Source organism: Stegostoma tigrinum, chromosome 9 (genome assembly GCF_030684315.1).
Source record: "Stegostoma tigrinum isolate sSteTig4 chromosome 9, sSteTig4.hap1, whole genome shotgun sequence".
In the NCBI taxonomy this organism is placed as follows: Eukaryota; Metazoa; Chordata; class Chondrichthyes; order Orectolobiformes; family Stegostomatidae; genus Stegostoma; species Stegostoma tigrinum.
In genome coordinates, this window is record NC_081362.1 from 67,982,505 (window position 1) to 68,004,506 (window position 22,002).

General features: G+C 40.1%; 1 protein-coding gene across 1 annotated transcript; it reads right to left on the reverse strand.

The window, feature by feature from the left end:
• Positions 1 to 1,219: 1,219 nt before the first annotated feature.
• On the reverse strand, positions 1,220 to 20,281 carry prop1 (PROP paired-like homeobox 1). Its single transcript, XM_048535781.1, has 3 exons — positions 20,140 to 20,281; positions 5,202 to 5,443; positions 1,220 to 1,629 (listed from the first exon to the last, which is right to left on the reverse strand). Exons 1-3 carry the CDS (start codon positions 20,249 to 20,251, stop codon positions 1,225 to 1,227), a joined length of 759 nt encoding a protein of 252 aa, XP_048391738.1. The 5' UTR covers positions 20,252 to 20,281; the 3' UTR covers positions 1,220 to 1,224.
• Between the last annotated feature and the right edge of the window lie 1,721 nt (positions 20,282 to 22,002).

The following is a 22,002-nucleotide window of genomic DNA, read 5'->3' on the forward strand; positions in this document are numbered from 1 at the left end:
GCAGATGAGACAATTTTTTTTTTCTTCAAAAGGAAAGACAACTATAAATGAGGCACTATTAAGATTTAGTCAGCAAATATCTACATTTCCAGGTATTTGATGAATTGAGTAAGTGGAAACTTTGAATATCTGTTCTTTCAAACTTAGTATACTGCCAAATGTCAAGATATTTTTATGTTTAAAATGGACTAAGCTAAACAAACGTTTGTTTGTTTTCTTTTTGCTATATTCTCCATTTTTTTGTTTTAACCTGATTTGTACAATTTGTAAATGGAGTTGGACAGTCGGTTGGTGTTGCTTACCTACAAATTAAAATTTTTAAAATGTACAGTGAACTATCAGGTAAACAAATAAAATTTAAGCTTTTTGCTTGCCCTTTTAGCAATAACTTTCTAAAAAATCACTACTCAAATTTTAGACCTGTTAAAAACAGACAGTGCCAAAAATCAAGTGTTGTAAAATTGTTACCATTTGTGAAAAGTTAATTGAGCTGAGGATTGAAAAAGCATTGGCAATCTGGAACTTGGATAGTGAATGATTTAACTGATTTATGGGGCTAGGCCTTCAACTAAGCCAAGATCATTGGAAATAAAAATCTAGTTTGAAATAATTAAAAACAGTTTAGTAGAGAGATGTTATCTACTGCAATATAAGAGCTAAATATGCGCAACGACTATAATCTAATTTTTACAACTATTCCTATACAGTAAATTTAAGACTAATTCTGCTAAGGCCTTGCTTGATCCAGAGGAGTTATCTGAAATACAGAATCCTAGAAAAGAATTAAATAAAAATGTATTAGTTTATCTTCATTTGACGCATTAATATTTGACTGCATAACTCTTTAAAATGTTATCATTAAGTTCTCTCTCTTTGACTCCATCCTTTTTAGTATTCGTTACTTTCAACCAGCAGTGACCAGTGTGAAGTATATGTTGCCTTGATAGATTAATGTATAAGTAGCGCAGCTTGTTTTTAAATGCATTGCGCAACAATGAACAAGAATTGTAAGTTCTTAAAAACATAGGAATGTTTACCATAGTTTCCCACCTGAAAACTGGAAATATCCCATGTGACTTTCAATAACTCAACTGAAAAACAAATTGATTTTAATATATTTGCTTAAAAGGCAGTTAAGTGCATTCCTAACTGATAATCAGGGCAGCCATTACAATAACACACTGACTTATTCTGGAAATAAAGAATGATTTTTGTTGTTAGCAGTTAGTTCCAGTGTGGCGGTGGATCAAGACCTGGCACAGGTCCTATCGAGAGCATTGATGAGGGTAATCCAGCCATCGGAGAATTAATTGAACGTAGAGGACTGTACCAGTCATCGTGTTGCCGTGGTGGTGGTGGTGGTGGTGGGGCAGTTGCCAAGTGTGCATGCGTATTAGTGCAGGTAAACTGGCTAATAGCTGCTGGAGAACCATAAGCACTTGTTGCCATTGAAGAGAAGCGTGGTATGTGATTAATGGCATGTGGATAGTGGTAGGGCCTAGCTGAAGTAGACACAGAACATACACCTGATATCAGACCACTGCAGCCTGAAATAACAGTTGGAGGGATTGACTTCTGATTAGCTCGTTCTTGTTTCCGATGCTTTGCACGTCTGTTTTGAAACCACACCTGAAAGAATAGGAATTGAATCAGCAAAGACGATACCACAGAATTTTATTCTCATTAACATCACCACATATAAACGTGAGTCCAGGAGTAAAGATACTTTTATTCAAACCCGCATAATTAAGGGTAGGGAGTCTTACTAAGATGCATGACTAAGAAAATTACTGATGTGATAATCTTGCACTTAAGGATTCCTAGATTTTGACTCTGGTCAACCTATATCAAACTCCCCAAATTTGTTGTGTCCCAACTGAAATGATTGTTACATTCCCTACAAGGTAGGTAGAAATTCTACTTGAATATGAGCTTTTAGGTGTTCATGATGTTTGAACATTTTACATAATGTCATGTTTCTAATCACTTCCAAATTTTCAATTGCAATGTCTACAAGTTGGATGTGTATAGCAGTATTAATTTAGAAAGTATAGAAAAATCACAGAAATTAATGCTGTAAGAGAAAATTATAAAAAACTACTATAAAATGATAATTTTAAGGAACAGAAGTGGGTTAAAATGTAGTACGGTATTTAGGGAAATAATTCCAAAGAGTAGGATTTGAGCAGGAAACAGGAGACCGGAGTTAAGAGATCTCCTGAAAATGAGCTTGAATGTGTGTCTGGAAGAAAAGATTAACCAGACACAAAAGGTGATGGAGGCTGTGCCGAGATTTGTAATAATTTCAGTTACAATACCTGGCCACCTTTGATAGCACAGTGTTAGTCAAAGTTGCAGATCATATTCCGATAGAACAGAATGTAAACAACGAACCTCATGTACTTTGTTCCAATTCTGCTTTCTCTTTCAAGCACAAAGTTTTATGGTTTTATCTTCATTCATGAAATTGTAGATATCATAGCTTGGGTCAGCATTTATTGTCCGTCCCTAATGCCTGGAAGGTGGTGAGGCATCTTGAAGCACTAGTGCATGGTGGAGGCAGCGCAGGGGTTTCGCATGTATACCCACAATGCTGTTTGGAAAGAGTTCCAGGATTTTGACCCAGCATCAGTGAAGGAATGGTGGTTAAAAGCCAAGTCAAAATAATGTAGGAAAGTTGATGTTTTGGGTCAGGACCCTTCAGAAATTTCTGAAGTAGGGTCCCGACCCGAAGTGCCAACTTTCCTATTCCTCTGATGCTGCCTGGCCTGTTGTGTTCCTCCAGCTCCACACTGTTATCTTTGACTCCAGCATCAGCAGTTCTTAATATCAAAAATGTATTGTTGTGAGGGGAACTTACTGATGGTGTTCCAATGCATTTGCTGCTCTTGGTGTGGACAGTAAAAGTCACCAGGTCGGAAGGTGTTGTTGAAGGTGCGTGCTGAGTCATTGCAGTTTGTGCCATTGATGACACACAATGTTACCACTGTATACTGGTGGACACATGTGAATGTTGAAGGTGCCAGAATTGATGTCATAGATACTGTTAAGCTTCTTGAAACTTCCATCCTGCTGCCAGACTGCTGGCCACTCAGCTTCCTGTGCCCTCTGCCAACTGACTTCATAACAGCCATGGTCCAAACATGGACAAAAGAGTTGAATCCTTAGATAGCACCATTCAAACCTACACTCGCTTCCATCTAGAAGGACAAGGGTAGGAGATACGTGGGAATGCTACTGTCTGCAAGTTCCGATCCAAGCCACCCACTATCCTGACTTGGAAATATAATCACTATTCCTTCACTGTTGCTGGTCAAAATCCTGAAATTCTCTCTCCTAATGGCACTGGTGGGTCAATCCCCAGCAGGGTTGCAGCAATTCACTACCCTCTCAAAGGCAACTTGCTATGGGTAATAAATATTTGCTAGGCAGTGATGCATTTGTCCCACAAATGACTAAAAATAGAATTTTTAAAAAAACCATGGTGAGGTGAAAATGACTGTTGGTTATGAAGGCAGTATTTGTCTCATTGTAGTGTCAAAAAGATTTATTGCAAAGTAAGTTAATGAGAATGGAGCAGAGAGCTGTCCAGTGGTGGAGTGATAGCTAGCACAAAAGGTATTTATGGTGGTTGGCAGTCATCTCAACAGGGTTTCCTAAGGCTAGTATCCTTGGCACAAATGTTTTCAGCTGCTTCCTCATTGACTGTCCCTCAGTAAGCTCAGAAGTGGTGATATTTGCTGGTGATTGTGTTCGGCCCTGTCTGTAACTCCAGTACTGGAAGCAGTCCATGTCCAGAAACTACCATGCCTGGACAATAGCCAGGTTTGAGTGGGCAATAATCATCTCCAAAAAGAGACTTTAATCTTCGTCTCTTGACGTGCGGTTGCAGTACCATCACTGAAACCTCCACTGTCAACGTTCTGGGGTTGCCATTGACTGGAAACTGACTGGACTACCCATTTTAATCAGTGTGGCTACAAAAGCAGATAAGAGACTAGGAGCCCTGCTGCGAGTAACCCATTTCCTGACTCCCCAAAACCTGTCCACCATCTACAAGGCATAAGTCAGGCAAGTGATAGAATACTCCTCACTTGCCTGGATGAGTGCAGTTCCCAACAACATTCAAAAGCTTGACACCATCTAGGAAAACATTTACCATCCTTCCACAACTGATGCTCAGTAACACATTGTCTCTACAAAATACACTTAAGAAATTCACCAAGTGTCCTCAAACAGCATCTTCTAAATCCCTGATCCCTTCCATCTCGAAGGAGAAGGGCAGCAGATACACAGGAACAGCACCATCACCTGCAGCTTCCCTTCGGAGTCACTTACTCAACTGACTTAGTAAAATATCAGTGCTCCAGAAACCTGAAGTTCCCTCACTAAGAGCATTTAGGTCTACCTGCAGCAAATGGGCTACAGTGGTTCAAGAAGGTAGTACACAACCATGTTCAAGGGCAACTAAGGATGAACAATAAATGCTGCTCAGCAACAATGCCCACTTCCCATGAATGAATCCAAAAATCTGTGGCTGTAAAAGTAGGCCTGAGGGAAGGAATTCTCCAGCAAGTCATTTCCCGATTACAAAGGCACAAGTCTGGACCGTGATGGAATTCTGTCCACTTGTGGAGATAAATGTACCTTGAGCAGTGTTAAATAATCATGACTTTGTCCAGGGCAAAGCAGCCTTCTTTACTGGTATCCCATCCATCCACCACCTTCAGCATTCACTCTCTCCATCATCAATGCACAGTGGTAGTAGCACATACCATCTACGAGATGCCAATGCATTCACTCACTTTTGGATTGTTTGAGGCAACACTAATGACAGCACCTTCCAAAACCACAATCAACTTCCAGCCAAGTATATCCAAGGCCAGAAACCTAAACAAAAAAGTTAATGCTTGCCAGCACAGCAGGGCCATAGACCTTTAGCAAATTTACTGGGGTTCTGTTAAGACACAATCATGAGTTTGATTGTAAATTTATGTCAATAACAGTGCTTTGCCAATATTAAAATGTTAATTTTCAATACATATTTTTCAAAATATTAAAAGCTTGTAATAAAGACAATGAAATGGAAAATGTGTAGTAACATGAAAAGCTGAATACTATTGTACTGAAACAATCTATTGAAAAGTTACACGTTTTAATGTGGTTTATAGCTTTGTTCAAAGAATTGAATAATCTCTGACCTGAATGCGTGCCTCATTAAGTTTGGTGATCTTGGCCAACTCCTCCCTACAGTAGATATCTGGATAATGGTTTTTATTGAAAGTGGCTTCCAAATGTTCCAGTTGCTCCTGGCTGAATGTGGTTCGATGACGCCTACGTGCAGGTGTTGGGTAGTGAGTCTGCCCTGGCACATTATTTGCTAGCAGGGTATTTCTTCCGGCATTTGAACTTCCAGGGAACTTCTTGTATACACTGTCATCAACTGAAATAGAAGCATTTAGATCACTGCTGTCAGTATGTTGCATTACAGAAAGATTATATTACATAGAAACCCTTTGTAATTGAAAGGTGAAGTGCCACATAAAACAAGGGAAACCAGTATGAGTGGAGCATGGGAGAGATGATGTGAACTGCAGATGCTGGAGAATCCGAGATAACAATGCGTGGAGCTGGATAAACACAGCAGGCCAAGCAGCATCTTAGGTGCACAAAAGATGCTGCTTGGCCTGCTGTGTTCATCCAGCTCCACGCATTGTTATTATGAGTGGAGCATGGGTTTGTGGATCCATGCAAATTTGCGCTACTTTCCTGGTGCAGGTCAATTGGCTCATGGGGCAGCTCAATGGTTAGTATTGCAGCCTTACAGGACCAGGGAACTGGGTTTGATTCTCCCTTGGATTCTGTGTGGAGTTTGCACAGTCTTCCTGTGTCTGCATGGATTTCCTCCTGGTGTTCCACTTCCTTCCCACAGTCCAAAGGTGTGCAGGATAGGTGGATCGGCCATATTAAATTGCCTCGTAGTGACCAGGGTTGTTTAGACTAGGTGGGTTAGCAATGGTAAATGTGGGGATAGGACTGGAATGGAGTGTTGGGATGCTCTTTGAAGGGTCCAATGCAGACTTGATGAGCTGAATGGCCTCTATCTGCACTATAGGGATTTTATGATTATGATCTGAGTGATAAGAGATTTCTCTGGAGTGGCAATTTTTGTACCTTCTCCCCACTCCCTATATTCGGAATCTTAAAGTCGAACCAGTCAAATTCTAGATCTTTGGTTTCCGACAGTGCAGATTAACCAGAGCCAAAGGGGAAAAAAAACCAACACATACCAAACTGCCAAATATGCAAAAGGTTTATTGATAATTTATTGACAAACAGAAGATCAAACTAAAATTGCTTGAAAACATGTTCTGAATCCATTGTGCTTAACAAAAAGGTTTCCTCAGTCTTCTACCAGCAAAAGGTTCTCCCTCAGTGGCTTATGTAGAGCTAGCAGAGATCTTTTTTTACATGAGTAAAATTTGACAATAAGCAGTGACTCCAGAGTGCGGCTCAGAAGTTGCATATCAACTGGCTTTCTAATGCCTCGGTAGGTGTTAAATAAGGGGAGTGGTGAGGGAACAACAGCCTTAGGGGGCAATATCTGCTGCTGCATTAGGACTACAGCTAAATAATTTCCACTAATCTGTGATCGGGGAGACTGCAGAAAATGAATGACTCCTTGACAGCTACATCCACCTGTTGCATTTGTCAACATAGATGCCAGTAACTGTATTCACTGCTCGCAACAGTCTCCTCTACATTGGGGAAATGAAGCTCAGACTGGGTGACTGCGTTGCAGAACACCTATGTTCTGTCTCTCAAAAAAAGTCTTGAGCTTTCAGTTGCCTGCCACTTCAACACAATGTGTTTCTCTGGCCAACATCTATCTCAGGCTTGCTGCAGTGCTCCAGCAAGTTCGGTGCAAGTTGGAAGAAGAGCACCTCACTTTTTGCTTAGGAACTTTGCAGCCTTCTGGAATCCATATCAAGTTCAGCAATTTTAGGGCTTGAGGCACCTTCTCCTATGTCCTTACCTCAAACCCCACACACCAGACCTTAGCCGCCCGAAGAAGATATCACACAAGACCTGATATTCCCAATATCAGCTATTCATTTGCCCAGACTGACCTTTACCCATTTCTTTGTCCAATGGTTTCTTCCTCTCTTTGGGCTCTCTGTCCCCACTCCCACCACCCCATCTTCTGCATAAATATCAATCTTTTCAAGATACCATCAGTCCTGATGAAAAGGGTCATTGGGCTTGAAACATTAATTCTGATTTCTCTCCACAGGTGCTCCCAACTTGCTGAGCTTTTTCTGCAAATTCAGTTTTTGTTTCTATTTTCAATATCTGAAATTCTTCACCCCCCCCCCCCCCCCCCACCCACCTATATTTAGCCATCCAGGTGCTGCTGAACAGGGAGAAGTACCAATTCATTGGAGTCAATGTTGGGGACTGTTCATGCAGTCCCCTCCTGCCTGCTCAGGGATGATGACGGTGGCTTTTGGGATATTGTAAGTTATGATTTTGAGAGTCAGAATGTTGCTTGACCAATCGGAGAAAGAGCTGTCCCAATTTTGACACTAGCACCCTGCTGTAGGAAGGAGAACTTTGTAGGGTTAATAGTGTTGTGTGTTTGTGGTTGTCATTTCTGGTGCTGATGCCAGATTATCCACCTGGTTCCATTCGTTTCTTTAGGTTTTGTAGTGGCATACATGTGAGTGGCTCACTAAGCCATTTCGGAGAGCATTTAAGAGCCAGCTATTTGTTCCAGCTTTTTATTGAATTTGAATTGCAAATAGTGGGATCAGAACCCAGGTCACAAAAATATAACCCTGCTTTCCAGATTTGTACTGCAGCAACAATCTCCTCATTATATTGCCTTTACGAAATGTAGAACAGATCTAATCCCGCCAACTACCAAATCTATCGGCACCTTCTAATTATTCAGTAAAGTGGCAGATGGAATCATCTAGTGACACTTTTAATATTACTCAGTTAAATTTGTCAGAATCACAGTCAGTTATTTAATAATTCAGGGGTGACTGGAAAGGCAGGCAATATCTTGTTGAGGAGCCCCAGCAAAACAGAAGAAAGAAACTCCTTCCAGTAGCTAGAGTCATGCCTGATTGGTGTTGTCAAATGGCAGTCTTTGCAGCTTTGGGGCAGTTTGCTGGAGCTGCTCGGAGGAATACTCAGCACAAAAATTTTTAATGTTTTAATCAATGATCTTCCCTTCAACACATGATTTGATGTGATTCTGTTTATTGGAAATTTCAGTGTTCATCTCAAATCAATTCCATTTGGTTTTAACCTTCTTCAGGCAGTCAAAAAACAATGTCTATGATACGATGGAAGAATCTACTTTCCAGAGGCAGTGATCTTTCAATATGTTCAGAAGCTGATCCTCCACTTGTACACCTGACTTAGAATATATAATCTCCTGCAGCTGCAGCTCTTAGATCATCCTCCACTGCACCTCCCCCCCCTCCAACCAAACTATCCAGAACAGCAGGGCTGCAAGAAGGCAGTGCTTGTGGTGTTCTAAGAAAACTTACTGCCTCAATTGTGTTACGAACCATAAAAATCATGAAGGAAAAGACAAAATACCATTTTAAGTACCTTGCAAAAAAGGAGTCTACCTAATAATATCATAACAGCTTGCTGGCAGTAAAGTGCTGATTAAATGAAAAGAAAGTTATGAAAGTGTGTGAAGTAAGCATTGATTGACAGGGTAGTATCATTAAAGTTATTTTAGATTAGACCATTGCTGTATCCATTTAGGACAAACATGACCCATCAATCAACTTATTTCCTTCATATTTTCTTTGATGGATTGCAACACCTATTCTATGATGACAAAACAAATATTTTCTGCCATAGTTGTCTAAATTGACTTCTAAAGTTATCCCATTTCTAGTCCAAAGACTTAAATCTACATCCTAGGTTGGAATATAATAGATTTAATTAAAAGTAATACTTTTCAGGATATTTGTTAACTGCCACATCTTCCATTTCTAAAACAGCCATTGTTCATTATATTGCCAAATCTTTCTGATTGTAGAAAAATGCAATGGTAGGAGCTTAATTTTGATGTTCACTTTCTTTTGTCAATCGACCAACAAATATAAAAGAGGATAAGCTTTACACTTGACAATAGGTCAAGTCCTGGCTTCAGGAAACAGAACAGAGCTGAACCACAATCTGATTGTTCATCCGGACATGAAGATGGTAGTGGAAACATTCATTCAGCCCCTGAATCTAGGGATTAACTTCCACCATACCCACTATACCAATCTTACTGGGAATGTGGAATCTGATCATCACATGGTTTTAGTTCATATAATTCAATATCGTGAGAAAGCGTACAAGAGCCAGAGCTAGGCTGTTCAGCTAGAAAGAACAAAACCAACAAAGAGACTAATTTGTCTGAAAAGGACGGTGAGCTTACTAGTGCTTCTGATTAGTGAGGAAGTCAATTGACTGTGCCTAAGTAACTGGCTTTAGAATTAGAATGTAATACTGTACTTCAAGCTTTGTGCAAACTCACTAGTAATCCTTCTAACTTGATGCATATCAGAAATCAGTCTTTGCTGTAAGAAACAGTTTTCCATAGAAGCTACTTGCATTAAAAAAAAATCAAAAATAAAATTTGCATAAACAATGAAGTCCTCCTTTTGCAAAAGTTGTATTTCTTTAGTTGGTGGATGAACTAAAACACCAAGGTCTGAACCAAATTGAAATCAATGTAAGTAGTTTAATTATTCTATTTCTATAACAAAAAAACTCATCTAATCTTGAACACATTAATTGCAGGTTTTTTTTAAAGATTAGGCTAGATTCCCTACAGTGTGGAAACAGGCCCTTTGGCCTAACAAGTTCATACTGCCCCCTTGAAGCATCCCACCCAGACCCATCCCCCTATAACCCACACACCCCTGAACACTACGGGCAATTTAGCATGGCCGATCCACCTAGCCTGCACATCTTTGGATTGTGGGAAGAAACCAGAGCACCTGGAAGAAACCCACACAGACACAAGGAGAACATGCAAATTCTGCACACAGCCGCCCGAGGCTTGAATTGAACCCGGGTCCCTGGCGCTGTGAGGCTGTCGTGCTAGCCACTGTGCTGCCCTTTTTAAAAAGAAGTCTGTTATTTGGTATAATTTAACAGCTACAGACTCTCGAAATATCTTCAAGTGTATATATAGCTAGAATTTAACTAGCTTGCCACCAAACTATGACTGGTTTATTCTTCATTGAATTGGCGTGGTAGAAGATTTGAAGCTAAGTGGCAAGAATGACATAATTTACATTTACACACCAAAAAGTTCCAAATCACCCAACAAGGACATGATCCTGATGAAATGAATGCTTATCCCAAGATGGGAATTTCAGGAAGGGTGGCAAAAACTTGGTCAGAAAGTTTTTTTTTGGATGTTTTTAAAGAAAACAAGTTGAGGAGGGGTCTGGTTAGTTATGTGAAAGGCTGCAGATGAAGAGAGATAGGGCATCAGTTACAGTTTTTGGAAGATGACTATGGCTTTGATTCCATGATCCCATGACCTGACAGGGATGGAAACTTGATTGCAGAGATTCACACAGAGCTGTAGGTACAAATTTTGGGGGCAACAGACATTAAAGGAAATGCAATGAAAAGGTTTTTGGATGGGGTAGAACAGGCATATTTATGCTAAATTACTTTCAATTTAGGTGCATGTCCTGTGTTGCATTTTCCCTGAGAAATAATATAGCATTGGAAAGAATGCATGTTAAATAGAACAGAAGCCTACAGGGACCTTGGAATACAAATTCACAAACTTTTTTTTAAAAAATGGACAGGCTGGTTAGTGCAACCCAAAGTGCAAGCAAATCATTGTGATTAAATTTCCAGAGAACCACAATTCAAAGCAAAATTATACTGAATGCATGACCCTTTTTTTGAAGATTGACCATGGAAAATTGTTTGCAGTTCTGATCTCCATATTACTTTAAAACATTAGAAGCACTGGAGAAGTTGCAAAAAAAGATTTAAAATTATAATACCAGGACCAGAGATTGTAACAATCGTGGAAAATTAAACTGGCTGAGGCAGTTTTCTCTAGGAGAAAAAAAAAGGCTTTTCATCTTAAGAAGTCTTTAAAATTTTGAAATGGTTAGATACTGTAAGCAGAAAGAGGCTATTTCCATTGTTCAAGGCAAGAGGCAACAAATGTGAAAGAGTCTGATTGAATATAATGGGAAATTCCTTTGCCATTGGAATTTACAACGTCATAAAACACAGTCGTTTAGCTAAAGAGCATAGTTGCATTTAAAGGAGTACCTGAATTTGGACATGAAGAAGAAAGAATGAATTGTAAGAACCATAATAAGTTCCTGATTATTGACTTTGCTGATTTCCTGCACTCTCCACTTTTAAATGAAAGAATGAGTTTGAGTGGTTTGGACACTAACCAAAAGGTGCTCAAGATTCAAGACAACATCATAAGGTACTGATGTTGAAGAAGCAGCTTCAAAAGAACTTCATCAATAGGCTGATCAGAGATTGCAATGTCCAATTATGGTCTCTGATGGTTGCTGCTGATCTTTAGAGAGACAGTGATAGGATACGTGAAAACAAGAAGCCAAATAGTTTGTATCAACTTCAGCACTCAATGAGTTTTGAAGAGGTGAAATAGGAGAAGGAATAGGCCATTTGGTTCCTTAAGCCTACTTTGCCATTTAAGAAGATCACACTTGATATTTTACCCCAGCTACATCATAATACAGCATCCCATATCTCTCAGTTCTGGTCATGTCCAAAAACCTAATATATACAGATTAAAAAGCGGATGGTATACACCTGAAGTACGGAAAGCTTCACAGTCCTTTAGTTGAGTGAGCTTCATAGTCTCATCACTAAATAGTCAACCCCTTATTCTGAAATTGACTCCCATTATCCTAGACTCTGGCCTAGGGAAACATTCTCCCCTCAACGTTTATCTGTCAAGCACCTGAGAACTTATTTTAAAATGTGCTTCATTAAGATAACCTCATTCTTCTAAGGTTTAGGGAAAGGTCTTGCTTATTCAATCTTTCAAACAGCATGTCTCGCATCTGAGTAAATCAGTCTAGTGAATCCATGTTGCACTCTAATGCAAGTAAATCCTGCTTTAGGTAAGATGGCTAAACTGTATGTCGTGTTCTCCAGGTGTGGTCTCAAAACAATTCGTGAGACTTCTTTACATCTATACCCCAACTCCTTTGCAAGTTGCAGTTTGCTTCACAAATGCATATTAACTTTGTGATTCAAATATAGACAGTCCAAGATTCTTCTGAATATCAATATTTCCCAGAATCACTTGCCCCATTAAAAACAAACCATTCCTCTTTTTTTCCATGCCAAAGTGAATTACTTCAGATTATTCCTTATTGTATTTTATCTGCCAAAGCCATGTCCATTTCATCAAAATGCATCCTTTTGCATCCTCTTTGCATCCACAGGCTCACCTGACTCATTCTTGGGAAGAAGGACATCTGAGGAAAGGTTAAATAGATTGGGCCAAGATCCATGGAAGCTTATATGAATGTGAATTGATCATATTGAAATGCAAGATTTGAAGGATTTTCATAGGGTGGATACCAGGAGGGAACAAAAACAAAGTTGCTGGAAAAGCTCAGCAGGTCTGGCAGCATCTGTGAAGGAGAAAACAGAGTTAACATTTCAGATCTGGTGATCCTTCCTCAGAACTGATGGTGGCTGGGAAATCATCAGTTTATATGCAGAAAATAGGGAGGTGGGTGGGGTAGGGAGTAAACGATGGGATAGAAGCCAAAGAGAGAGAAAGACAGTTGGACAGACAAAGGAGTTGCTAACGATCAGGCTGGGAGGGTGAATAGTTGTTAATGGGGATTGTTAGTGACTAACAACAGGGGGTGTGTAATGGCAGGCAATGTGGTAACAAGGCCTAGTGTGTGGGGTAGGGGGCTGGGACATGGGAGAGTTCAGGCCCTAAAATTATTGAACTCAATATTGAGTCTGGAGTACTTTCCCCAAGCGGAAAATGAGCTGTTGTTCCTCCAGCTTTTGTTGGGCTTCACTGGAACACTGCAGCATGCCAGAAACAGAGATGTTGGCTAGGGAGCACGCTGGTGCATTGAAGTGGCAGGCAACAGATAGTTCAGGGGTTTTTTTTGCGAGCAGAATGTAGATGTTCTGCGAAGTGGTCACCAAATCTACGCTTCGTTTCCCCATTGTAGAGGAGACCACATTGTGAGCAGTGAATGCAGTAAACTAGATTCTGGGAATTGCAGGTGAAATGTCGTCAGTTACAGGGGAAAGTGCCGTAGGGCTGTGGGGAGGTGTTGGGGGTGAAGGAAGTGTGGACTAGGGTGTGCCAGAGGGAATGGTCCCTGTGGAAGGTGGACAAGGGAGGGGAGGAGAATATGTGTCTGATAGTGGCATCTTGCTGGAGGTGGTGGAAATGGCATCTGATGGTCTTCAGGATGTGGATGCTGGTGGGATGATAGGTGAGGATAAGGGGAACCCTATGGCTGTTGCGGGAGGGAAGAGAAGGGGTGAGGGCAGAAGTGCAGGAGATGGGGAGATGGTTGAGGACCCTGTCAACAACGGAGCTGGGGAATCCCCGGTTGAGGAAGAAGGTGGGCATTTTGGAGGCTCCCTTGTCGAAGTTGGCTTCTTCTGAACATATGCGACGAAGATGGTAGAACTGAGGGAATGGGATGGAGTCTTTACAGGAAGTGGAGTGTGAGCACGTATAGTTCAGGTAGCTGTGGAAGTCAGTAGGTTTGTAATGGATATTAGTGGCCAGTTTATCCCCAGAAATGGAAACAGAAATGTTGAGGACAGGAAGGGAGGAGTCAGAGATAGACCAGGCGATAGTGAGGGCAGGGTGGGAATTGGAGGCAAAATTGATGAAGTTTTCCAATTCCAGACGAGAGAGGGAAGCAGCACCAATGATATCATCAATGTATCGGAGAAAGTTGTGGGTGGGGGCTGGATTAGGACTGGAACAAAGAATGTTCCACGTTTCCCATGAAGAGACAGGCATAACTTGGGCCCATGTAGGTACTCATGGCCACCCCTCTTAACTGAAGAAAATGAGAGGAGTTGAAAGAGAAGTTGTTGAGGGTGAGGATGAGCTCGGGTAAGCGGAGGAGGGTGGTGGTGGGTGGGTATAGTTCAGGTCGTTGTTCCAGGAAGAAGCAGAGAGCCCTAAGACCCTCCTGGTGGGGAATGGATGTGTAAAGGGATTGTACATCCATGGTAAAGAGGAGGTGGCTGGAGCTGGTAAACTGGAAGCTTGAAACTGGTGTAAGGCATCAGATGAATCATGGATATATTTGGGTAGAGATTGGACCGGGGTGGGGGGGGAGAAGACTGAGTCAAGGTAGGAAGAGATGAGTTCTGTGGGGCATGAGCAGGCTGAAACAATGGATCTACGTTGACTGTCCTGTTTGTGGATTTTTGGCAGGAGGTAGAAACAAGCTATGCGGGGTTGGGGCACTATTACCTTGGAAGGGGATGGGGGGAGGTCACCGAATGAAATGAGATCCATAACAGCACTGGATACAATGGCCTGATGTGCCATAGTGGGGCCATGGTCCAGGGGAAGGTAGGAGGGGGTATCTGAGAGCTGGCGCTCAGCCTCTGCAAGGTAGAGGCCAGTACACCAGACCAGACAACAACAGCACCAGCCTTATCGGCAGGCTCGATGACAAAGTTAGGGTTAGATCTGAGTGCGCGGAGTGCAGTCAGTTCGGAGGGAGGTAGGTTGGATTTGTTGAGAGGGGCAGTGAAATTGAGGCAACTGATGTCACATCAACGGTTCTCAATGAAAAGATCGAGTGCAGATGAAAGGCCGGAGGGAAGGGTCCAGGTCGAGGGAGAGTGCTGGATTTGGGCAAAGGGGTCTGTGGGACGGGGAGAGGAATCTTGTCCAAAGAAATGAGCAATAGGCCCAGCAGCATCTCAGGAGCACAAAAGCTGACATTTCGGGCCTAGACCCTTCATCAGAGATCTCTGATGAAGAGTCTAGGCCCGAAACGTCAGCTTTTGTGCTCCTGAGATGCTGCTGAGCCTGCTGTGTTCATCCAGCCTCACATTTTATTATCTTGGATTGTCCAGTATCTGCAGTTCCCATTATTAAAGAAATGAGCACGCAGGCGAAGACAGCGGAAGAACAGTTCAGCGTCATGTTGTGCCTGAAATTTGTTAAGGTGGGGATGCAGAGGGATAAAGCTGAGGCCTTTGCTGAGTACAGAGCGTTCAGCATCGGAGAGTGGAAAGTTAGGAGGGATGGTGAATAGGAGGTGGCGGGGTTGTTGGAGGAGGGGATAGAGTCAGAGGGAAGGGGAGAAGTAGGTTCCAGAGTGCCATGGGTATTTTTGAGTTGGTGCATCTTATGGGCCTTGATGCCTGAGAGGAAAAGAAAGTTTCTTGTTAGCACGACGAATGAGCCGGAGGACGAAGTAGAACTGCGCAGTGGTGCAGCCCTGAGCCAGTGTGTTACGATGCTGTTGGAGAGAAAGGTTGAGATTGCACATGAGACGCCGCATGGCGCTGTGTGGATCTCCGAAACATCAGGCAGGTATCAGTGATCCTGGGAGGGTTCAAAACATGAGGGTGTTTTTGTATCTGAATCGGGGGGCGGGGGGTAATCAAACTAGCGGTCACAGTTTAACATAAGAAGTTTCACTTTTAAAACAGTGAGGAAGAATGTGAGCGTAAGAGGAGTTCTCATCAACAGAAAGCAGGGGAGGCTTGGCAATTGATACATTAGAGACAGAGTTAGATTGATTTTTGATGTACAAGAGAGTCAAGGATTGAGGGTTGGGTGGACAGTAAAGGTGGATAAAGACCACAAATGGATGTACCATGATTTTATTGAGAAATGCATCAGGCTCAAGTGCCAAATAGACTACTTCTCTTCTTGTGAATTTATGTTACGTGAGAAAATATCAACATTTGCTGACAATATGCATCGGGTGATAGTTAAATCATTCCGAGCCCAATACAATCAAGTCTGTTAAACTTTTCTTCACTCGAGTTAAAAGTACAGTTGTAAGTGACTGGCCAGGACAGCCCTCTACAGATCCCAATGAGCAAGCTCACCAGTTACCAAAAGGAATTCTGGAGTATTAAAGATCTACCACTCTACTACTACAGAGGATTTACTTAATTTTTTATTGCTAAGATTGTCATACCGTTAGCTCAATCGAGAGTTGCAATTTGGTAAGTAGGTGATAGCAGGCGTAAATTGGAAATGTTGCCACATGGACAACACCAGCTTATCCTTTCTGAATGAAGTCTTACAAGAATGCCTTTTGAAAGTCCAGATAAAATATTAACTGCTCTACCTTCATCAACCCCCACTGTTACCGCGAAAAAGTAGTCAAACATATGAGAGATAATGGGAACTGCAGATGCTGGAGAATTCCAAGATAATAAAATGTGAGGCTGGATGAACACAGCAGGCCAAGCAGCATCTCAGGAGCACAAAAGCTGACTTTTCGGGCCTAGACCCTTCATCAGAGAGTCAAACATATGAACTCAGTTGATTCAATATCTAGCTCAAACTTAAACATACACTGTACTATTCAAAGGAATTTACATAGAATAAGCTTCTGCGAGTAGTCTGCATTTTGATTCCAACTTTAAAAGTTGAAAATCAATTCACATTAGACAATATCATGACAAAATATATAATATACCCCTAACAAAGTCTAATGCCACTTCTAGGGGAGCAAATTAAAAATTGAGTATTCAGCTAGTCTGTTTGAGTATTAGCAATTACAGAAAGGCATTGATTACCAATGTAACTCGGAGATGATGGTTAGCATGCAAATCCCCAACGAGGCAAAACAAACAACTTGCAAATGAGGGCAAGATGTCCATTGTTGGCACGGCAAATAGTATTTTCAGGTATTAAGCTGTATTTGGTATAGTTTCTTTCAAGCTATCCATTATTCATATATGGTTATAAATTATAACCACAAACTGCTTAGAATCATAATCTCAGAATTCACTGAAACACAGTAAGTGAATGCTAAATTGTTAAACACTGATAATTTTTCACGCAAATTGCAGATCATAAAAAGGAGCAGAAGTAGGCAATTTGGCCTAATGAGTTTGCTCTGCCATTCAATGAGATGATTGATTGATTTGATATTCATCAAGTCCACTTTCCTACCTTATCCCTATCACCCTTGATTCCTTTACTAATTAAAGATCTGTCTTAACAACATCATCTTGACAACTCTTTGCAGTTAAGAATTCCACAGATTTACTACCCTGAGAAGAAATTCCTCCTCGTCTGTCTTAAATCCCTTACTGACACTATGCCCTGTAATCGTGGACTCTCCCGCAAGACGAAACAACCTCTCTGCATCTATCCTGTCCAGGACCCAAGAAACTTAATGTTATATACACAAGTTCTAGTCATCAGTGAAATTCTGTGTTATCTTTGGCTAAATGTTTGCATCAATTTATTCAGTCAAATTATAAACTAGATTTTTTTGAAAATAAAATATATTCCCTCTGAATACCATCGGTATTCATTTTTATAAAATACAAGTTCCTGTAAGTTGATTTCCATTCCAATTTAAAGCTTTCCCATCCTACATTTTTGACCAAGCTTTTGATTACCTTACCAATTATATTATTGCATAACTCACATTGTTTAGTTTGTGAACAGCCTTGGAACATTATAACAAAAGGTTGTATGAATACAAGTTAAGATATCATTACAAAATAGGACAAAAGATGTATTATCTTGAAGTATCTAACCCTAACTAATTACTGGAAGAATAGTTAATATATTATCAGACTTAGTAATACTTGTGTTATATTGTTCATTGCTAAAAAAAATCGATCTTTATTTACTAACTTCACATTTCAAAATCATTTGAAAAAGTTATACAATACCTTGTGTGTAATTGTTACCTATCACACACAAGGGGATAATGACAAGACATCATGCTTTGCTTGTCTTCATCTCTCCACATTTATACTTCTTTAACAATGAGCTGATATAAGATATGCATATGTGCCTTCCTATAACACTAATATTAATAATAGTTTATCTAAATTTAACTTTGTTTTAACTTTCTAGTTAAGGTGAAAGACACTTTTATTCAAATTAATAGTTTAATCAACAAATCTAAGACTTTTTTAGACGTTTATAGCGACACGTTGGATTCCTTAGTATTTTGCGATCTTTAACTGACTCGTTAATATTGCATTTATTGTTCTGAATGTTATAATGAGTTCAAATTGTATTGATGGAAACTGGCAGTGCAATTATTTTAAAAGTCTTGGCGGGTTCTTACGTAGATTCGAACAGCATAGAAGGAACCCAGTCATATCTATGCTCAACAACAAACGAATACGGAAAATAATTTCATCCTTATTTAGCACATATCTTTGTGTAAATAAATTGCGAAGTCCTTATTAAATTAAACAATATTTGAAAGTACACCTACTTGTCGTTACGTGTGCTGTAGGCCTATAACGCTAGGTAAATGATTATGTCCAGGGTCTAATTGGGCTTAAATTTTGATGATTAAGTTATATACAGTGTTCTGCTGTAGACCATTATACAACTTGTATAATTACATCAGGAAAATTATACAACTTTTACAATATGCCTGCTTTTGCAATGATTTTCACTCAAGCGGTCTTCAAGCCGGTATATCTAAGCCGTGCAGGTTTTATGTGTTCTTTAAAAAATAATGGGAACTTTTAAATAAAAAAACAGAAAATTGTACAAGCATATTTTTACACAAGAAAACAGCCGCGAAGTGGTTTCTATGATATTAAATGGAATGTTAATTCCAAACTACAAGGTGGTATAAATTAATATTCATATCGGCACTAATAATCTCCCATGTGAAAAGGTACAAATGTTTGTTTCGTATCGAACACCAGTGGGTTTGGATTAAAATATTGAGCGGCGTGGGTCTCTTTTTCCGGAAGGGGAGTGAAGCCTTGGAACAGGGCTCCCCAATAGTTGCAGGCGACAGATTGACGAAGAAGCGCTTGTACATCAGCACGTCCGAGCACCCCCCCCCCACCCGTTAAAACGGCCCGACACACATCTGGAGTGAGATTATTAGTTTTCCCCCCTAATTTAGCCACAATTGTAGTTTTCCTTCTCCATGTTTGATGAAGGACACGCGATAATTCTCATCAGAGCCTATTTTGATCTAACTTTACTCCCTCCAGATGATAGGATCTGTGACTGAAATCAATTGCTTTATTTTAGTTTATAAAGTGAAATATAACTTGTTTATGGAAGGATTGCGTGCTTCTTCACTGCGCTGGAAATCTTTACAGGATTTGAAACTGGTGTGCTTGGCCACCACTGAGAAAGATTTACAGAAAATAGCGGATGGAACTCCCTGCTGTTGTAACTAGTTGTACAACTGAAATTCTATTATCTCCACGAAATGATCGTCCAGATAGATTTTAATATTCTAGGAAACAATAATTCTGTATTAGTATAAAACAAAGAACTGCGGATGCTGGAAATCTGAAACAAAACAACAGAATTGCTCGAGGAAACTCAGCAGGTCTGGCAGCATCTGTGGAGAGAAAGCAGAGTTAACGTTTCGAGTCCATTGACCCTTTTTCAGAACAGGTAATAATTCTGCAACTTGTTATTTAATATATTTTTGAAATAAGTTGTTTAATCAAACCGGATACAATAGTAAACGCAAACTGTTATTTTAGATTAACGGTTGTAGAGTTGTCATTTCCGCTTAATCTTTAAATTGCCTATGAGGGGAAAAATTTAAAATGGATTTGTATTTTAAACTGGCTCCGTAGGCAGGGTAAAATATAATCGAGATAGTTTACCTTTTCCAAGTAATGTTAAACATCAACAACTTTTCAGTACGTTGCCTTTCCCTGTACACAGAGGAAAACCTGTATCATATTGCCATATTAAGGTTTTTATATGAACTTGTGCTGGCTGAATGGATTCAATATCATAAGAAATATTCATTCTATGACTGGAAACTAAGTGACTAATTCACTGTGACCATATAGCAATGAAAGCATGAAATAACTGGAATTAGTACCAGACGAGTTTCCGGTGCGAAATCAGGAATTATATTCCTGGGAATTACTCACCTGTAGTTGAATTGACAGAACTGATGTGATTTTGATAAAGATCTGCGAATTCATCGCGTTTTGACTTGTCTCCCCGTCCACCAACTGGCAGCACTTCTTCAGCCATTCTCATTATAGACAGAAGCACCAAAATGTTGGCCCTCCAGCTCCGACGAATTAGGCTCTTCCTTCAGCTTGACAACTTTACTTGACTCACACCATGACATCACCTGGACCCACTGGGTTTGAGCAACCAATCGTCGTCCAAAACAAAACTAATGGAAGTGGATGGACTCGGTAATGAATACGATGACCTCTCTATTACAGACAAGCAGTGACATGATTGAGGGACAAGTGAATGGGCTTTTACTTTAATTCGAATAATTAAAGTGCGCTGAAGTGAAATGCATGGCTAGGAAAGTAAAGGGAAATCGAGGTGGGTGGCTGTATGTCAGCACTCAGGTGGACAGGCGTGAGGTTAAAACTAAGCGCCCTTTTTGTAAAAAACTAATTCATCTCTAATAACCCAAATGACATACCTCTAACAGACAGCATACACAAAAACGACATGTGCCAACGAGGCAGAGCAATTTCTTAAAGGACAATGGTGAATTTTCGAAAAAGCTGTTAACTCGACAGGGATCTGAGTTCCCACTGGGAGCTTTCCTCAAAGCCGTTAACCTATACTATAATTATAAGGACAATAAGCTTCAGAACTGCAATCAAACATGCAATTTCCTCGTGTTACTTTTAAGCGTTACTTTAGTTTCAGATCACACATGCCATTGTGGATACCGTTCACGGAACATTTCACATTTTAACACAGGTTGCAAGCAATGCTGAGTCTGCTATCATCTTATTGTGGTTTTGTTGGGAGTAGTTACTTAATGGTTGCATCTTTATTTTTCAGGGTGAAAGTTTCTATAGAATGAATCTGCTGCCGAAAATCTTGGCATAGTTCAAGTCAATTATATTCTTTTCGGTGTTAATGTTGCAATTACACAAATTGTTGTATGACTTGAGACCCATACCGACTATGTGTTTCATTAACGCACGCAGAAATGTTGTAAATTCGTATTCTTCATTTTCTGTATCAGGCACAGAAATTACAGACTATGACAAGAGGCTTTATGTACCTAGCTATTTGTTAGCTTTTCATTCAAATTAGAATGCTGAACAATCAAACTAAACTGGAATCTATCAAATTTAAATAGAGGAAACTGAAAACTGCCTTCATTAAGCTTTTAGATTGCTGTTCGACAGGACAGTAATCGTGTTAAGTCATTAATTATAAGGCAACTAATAAGGAAAATGGAGCTAATTGCTTCTGTACAGAAAACTGATGATTACAATAAAGACCCTGTTAATATAAATCGATTGAAACGAAGTTAAAGGAAGAGGAGAATTCGACTGTCTGCTGTTAATGTGACTTCATCTTGCAATGCCTGCAGGCAGGTCATAGTGAAATCAGGAGAAAAGAGAGCTTAGTGTGGTTAAAAAAGACTCTTCATTTTTAGAAAATATGATGTTTTGCCTTTTCAAGTTACACTGGAAAGTGTAGAATAAATTAATGGCAAACAACATGTGTAATGTCTTGGTCAAGTTATCTAAGAATACTCTTATACTAATCTCCCATGTACTACGTAGACCGAGAAATTTCCTTGCTTTCAAGATGACTTGTGTTACAATTAGTTTTAGTATTGAATAAAGAAAGGTCCATATTATGATATTTTATGGTTCTCCTGGCATTTATTAGACTGTCTAAACAATTGTGGTCTCAATTTACTTCCTTATATATGAAAATAAATATGTTTTGTGGTATAGAAGTTGATTTTAGCTGAGAAAGAGACCTGTAGTGGAAGTTTTTTATACCTTGCTCTCAAC

Bases quoted from the DNA above. Each gene is read 5' to 3' on its own strand.
- prop1 (XM_048535781.1), bottom strand. From the start codon at position 20,251: ATGAGAATGGCTGAAGAAGTGCTGCCAGTTGGTGGACGGGGAGACAAG. The intron at 5,444-20,139 runs GTGAGTAATTCC...CTTCTATTTCAG, and splicing joins TTCTGTCAATTCAACTACAG to TTGATGACAGTGTATACAAG. The intron at 1,630-5,201 runs GTCAGAGATTAT...CTATTCTTTCAG, and splicing joins TTAATGAGGCACGCATTCAG to GTGTGGTTTCAAAACAGACG.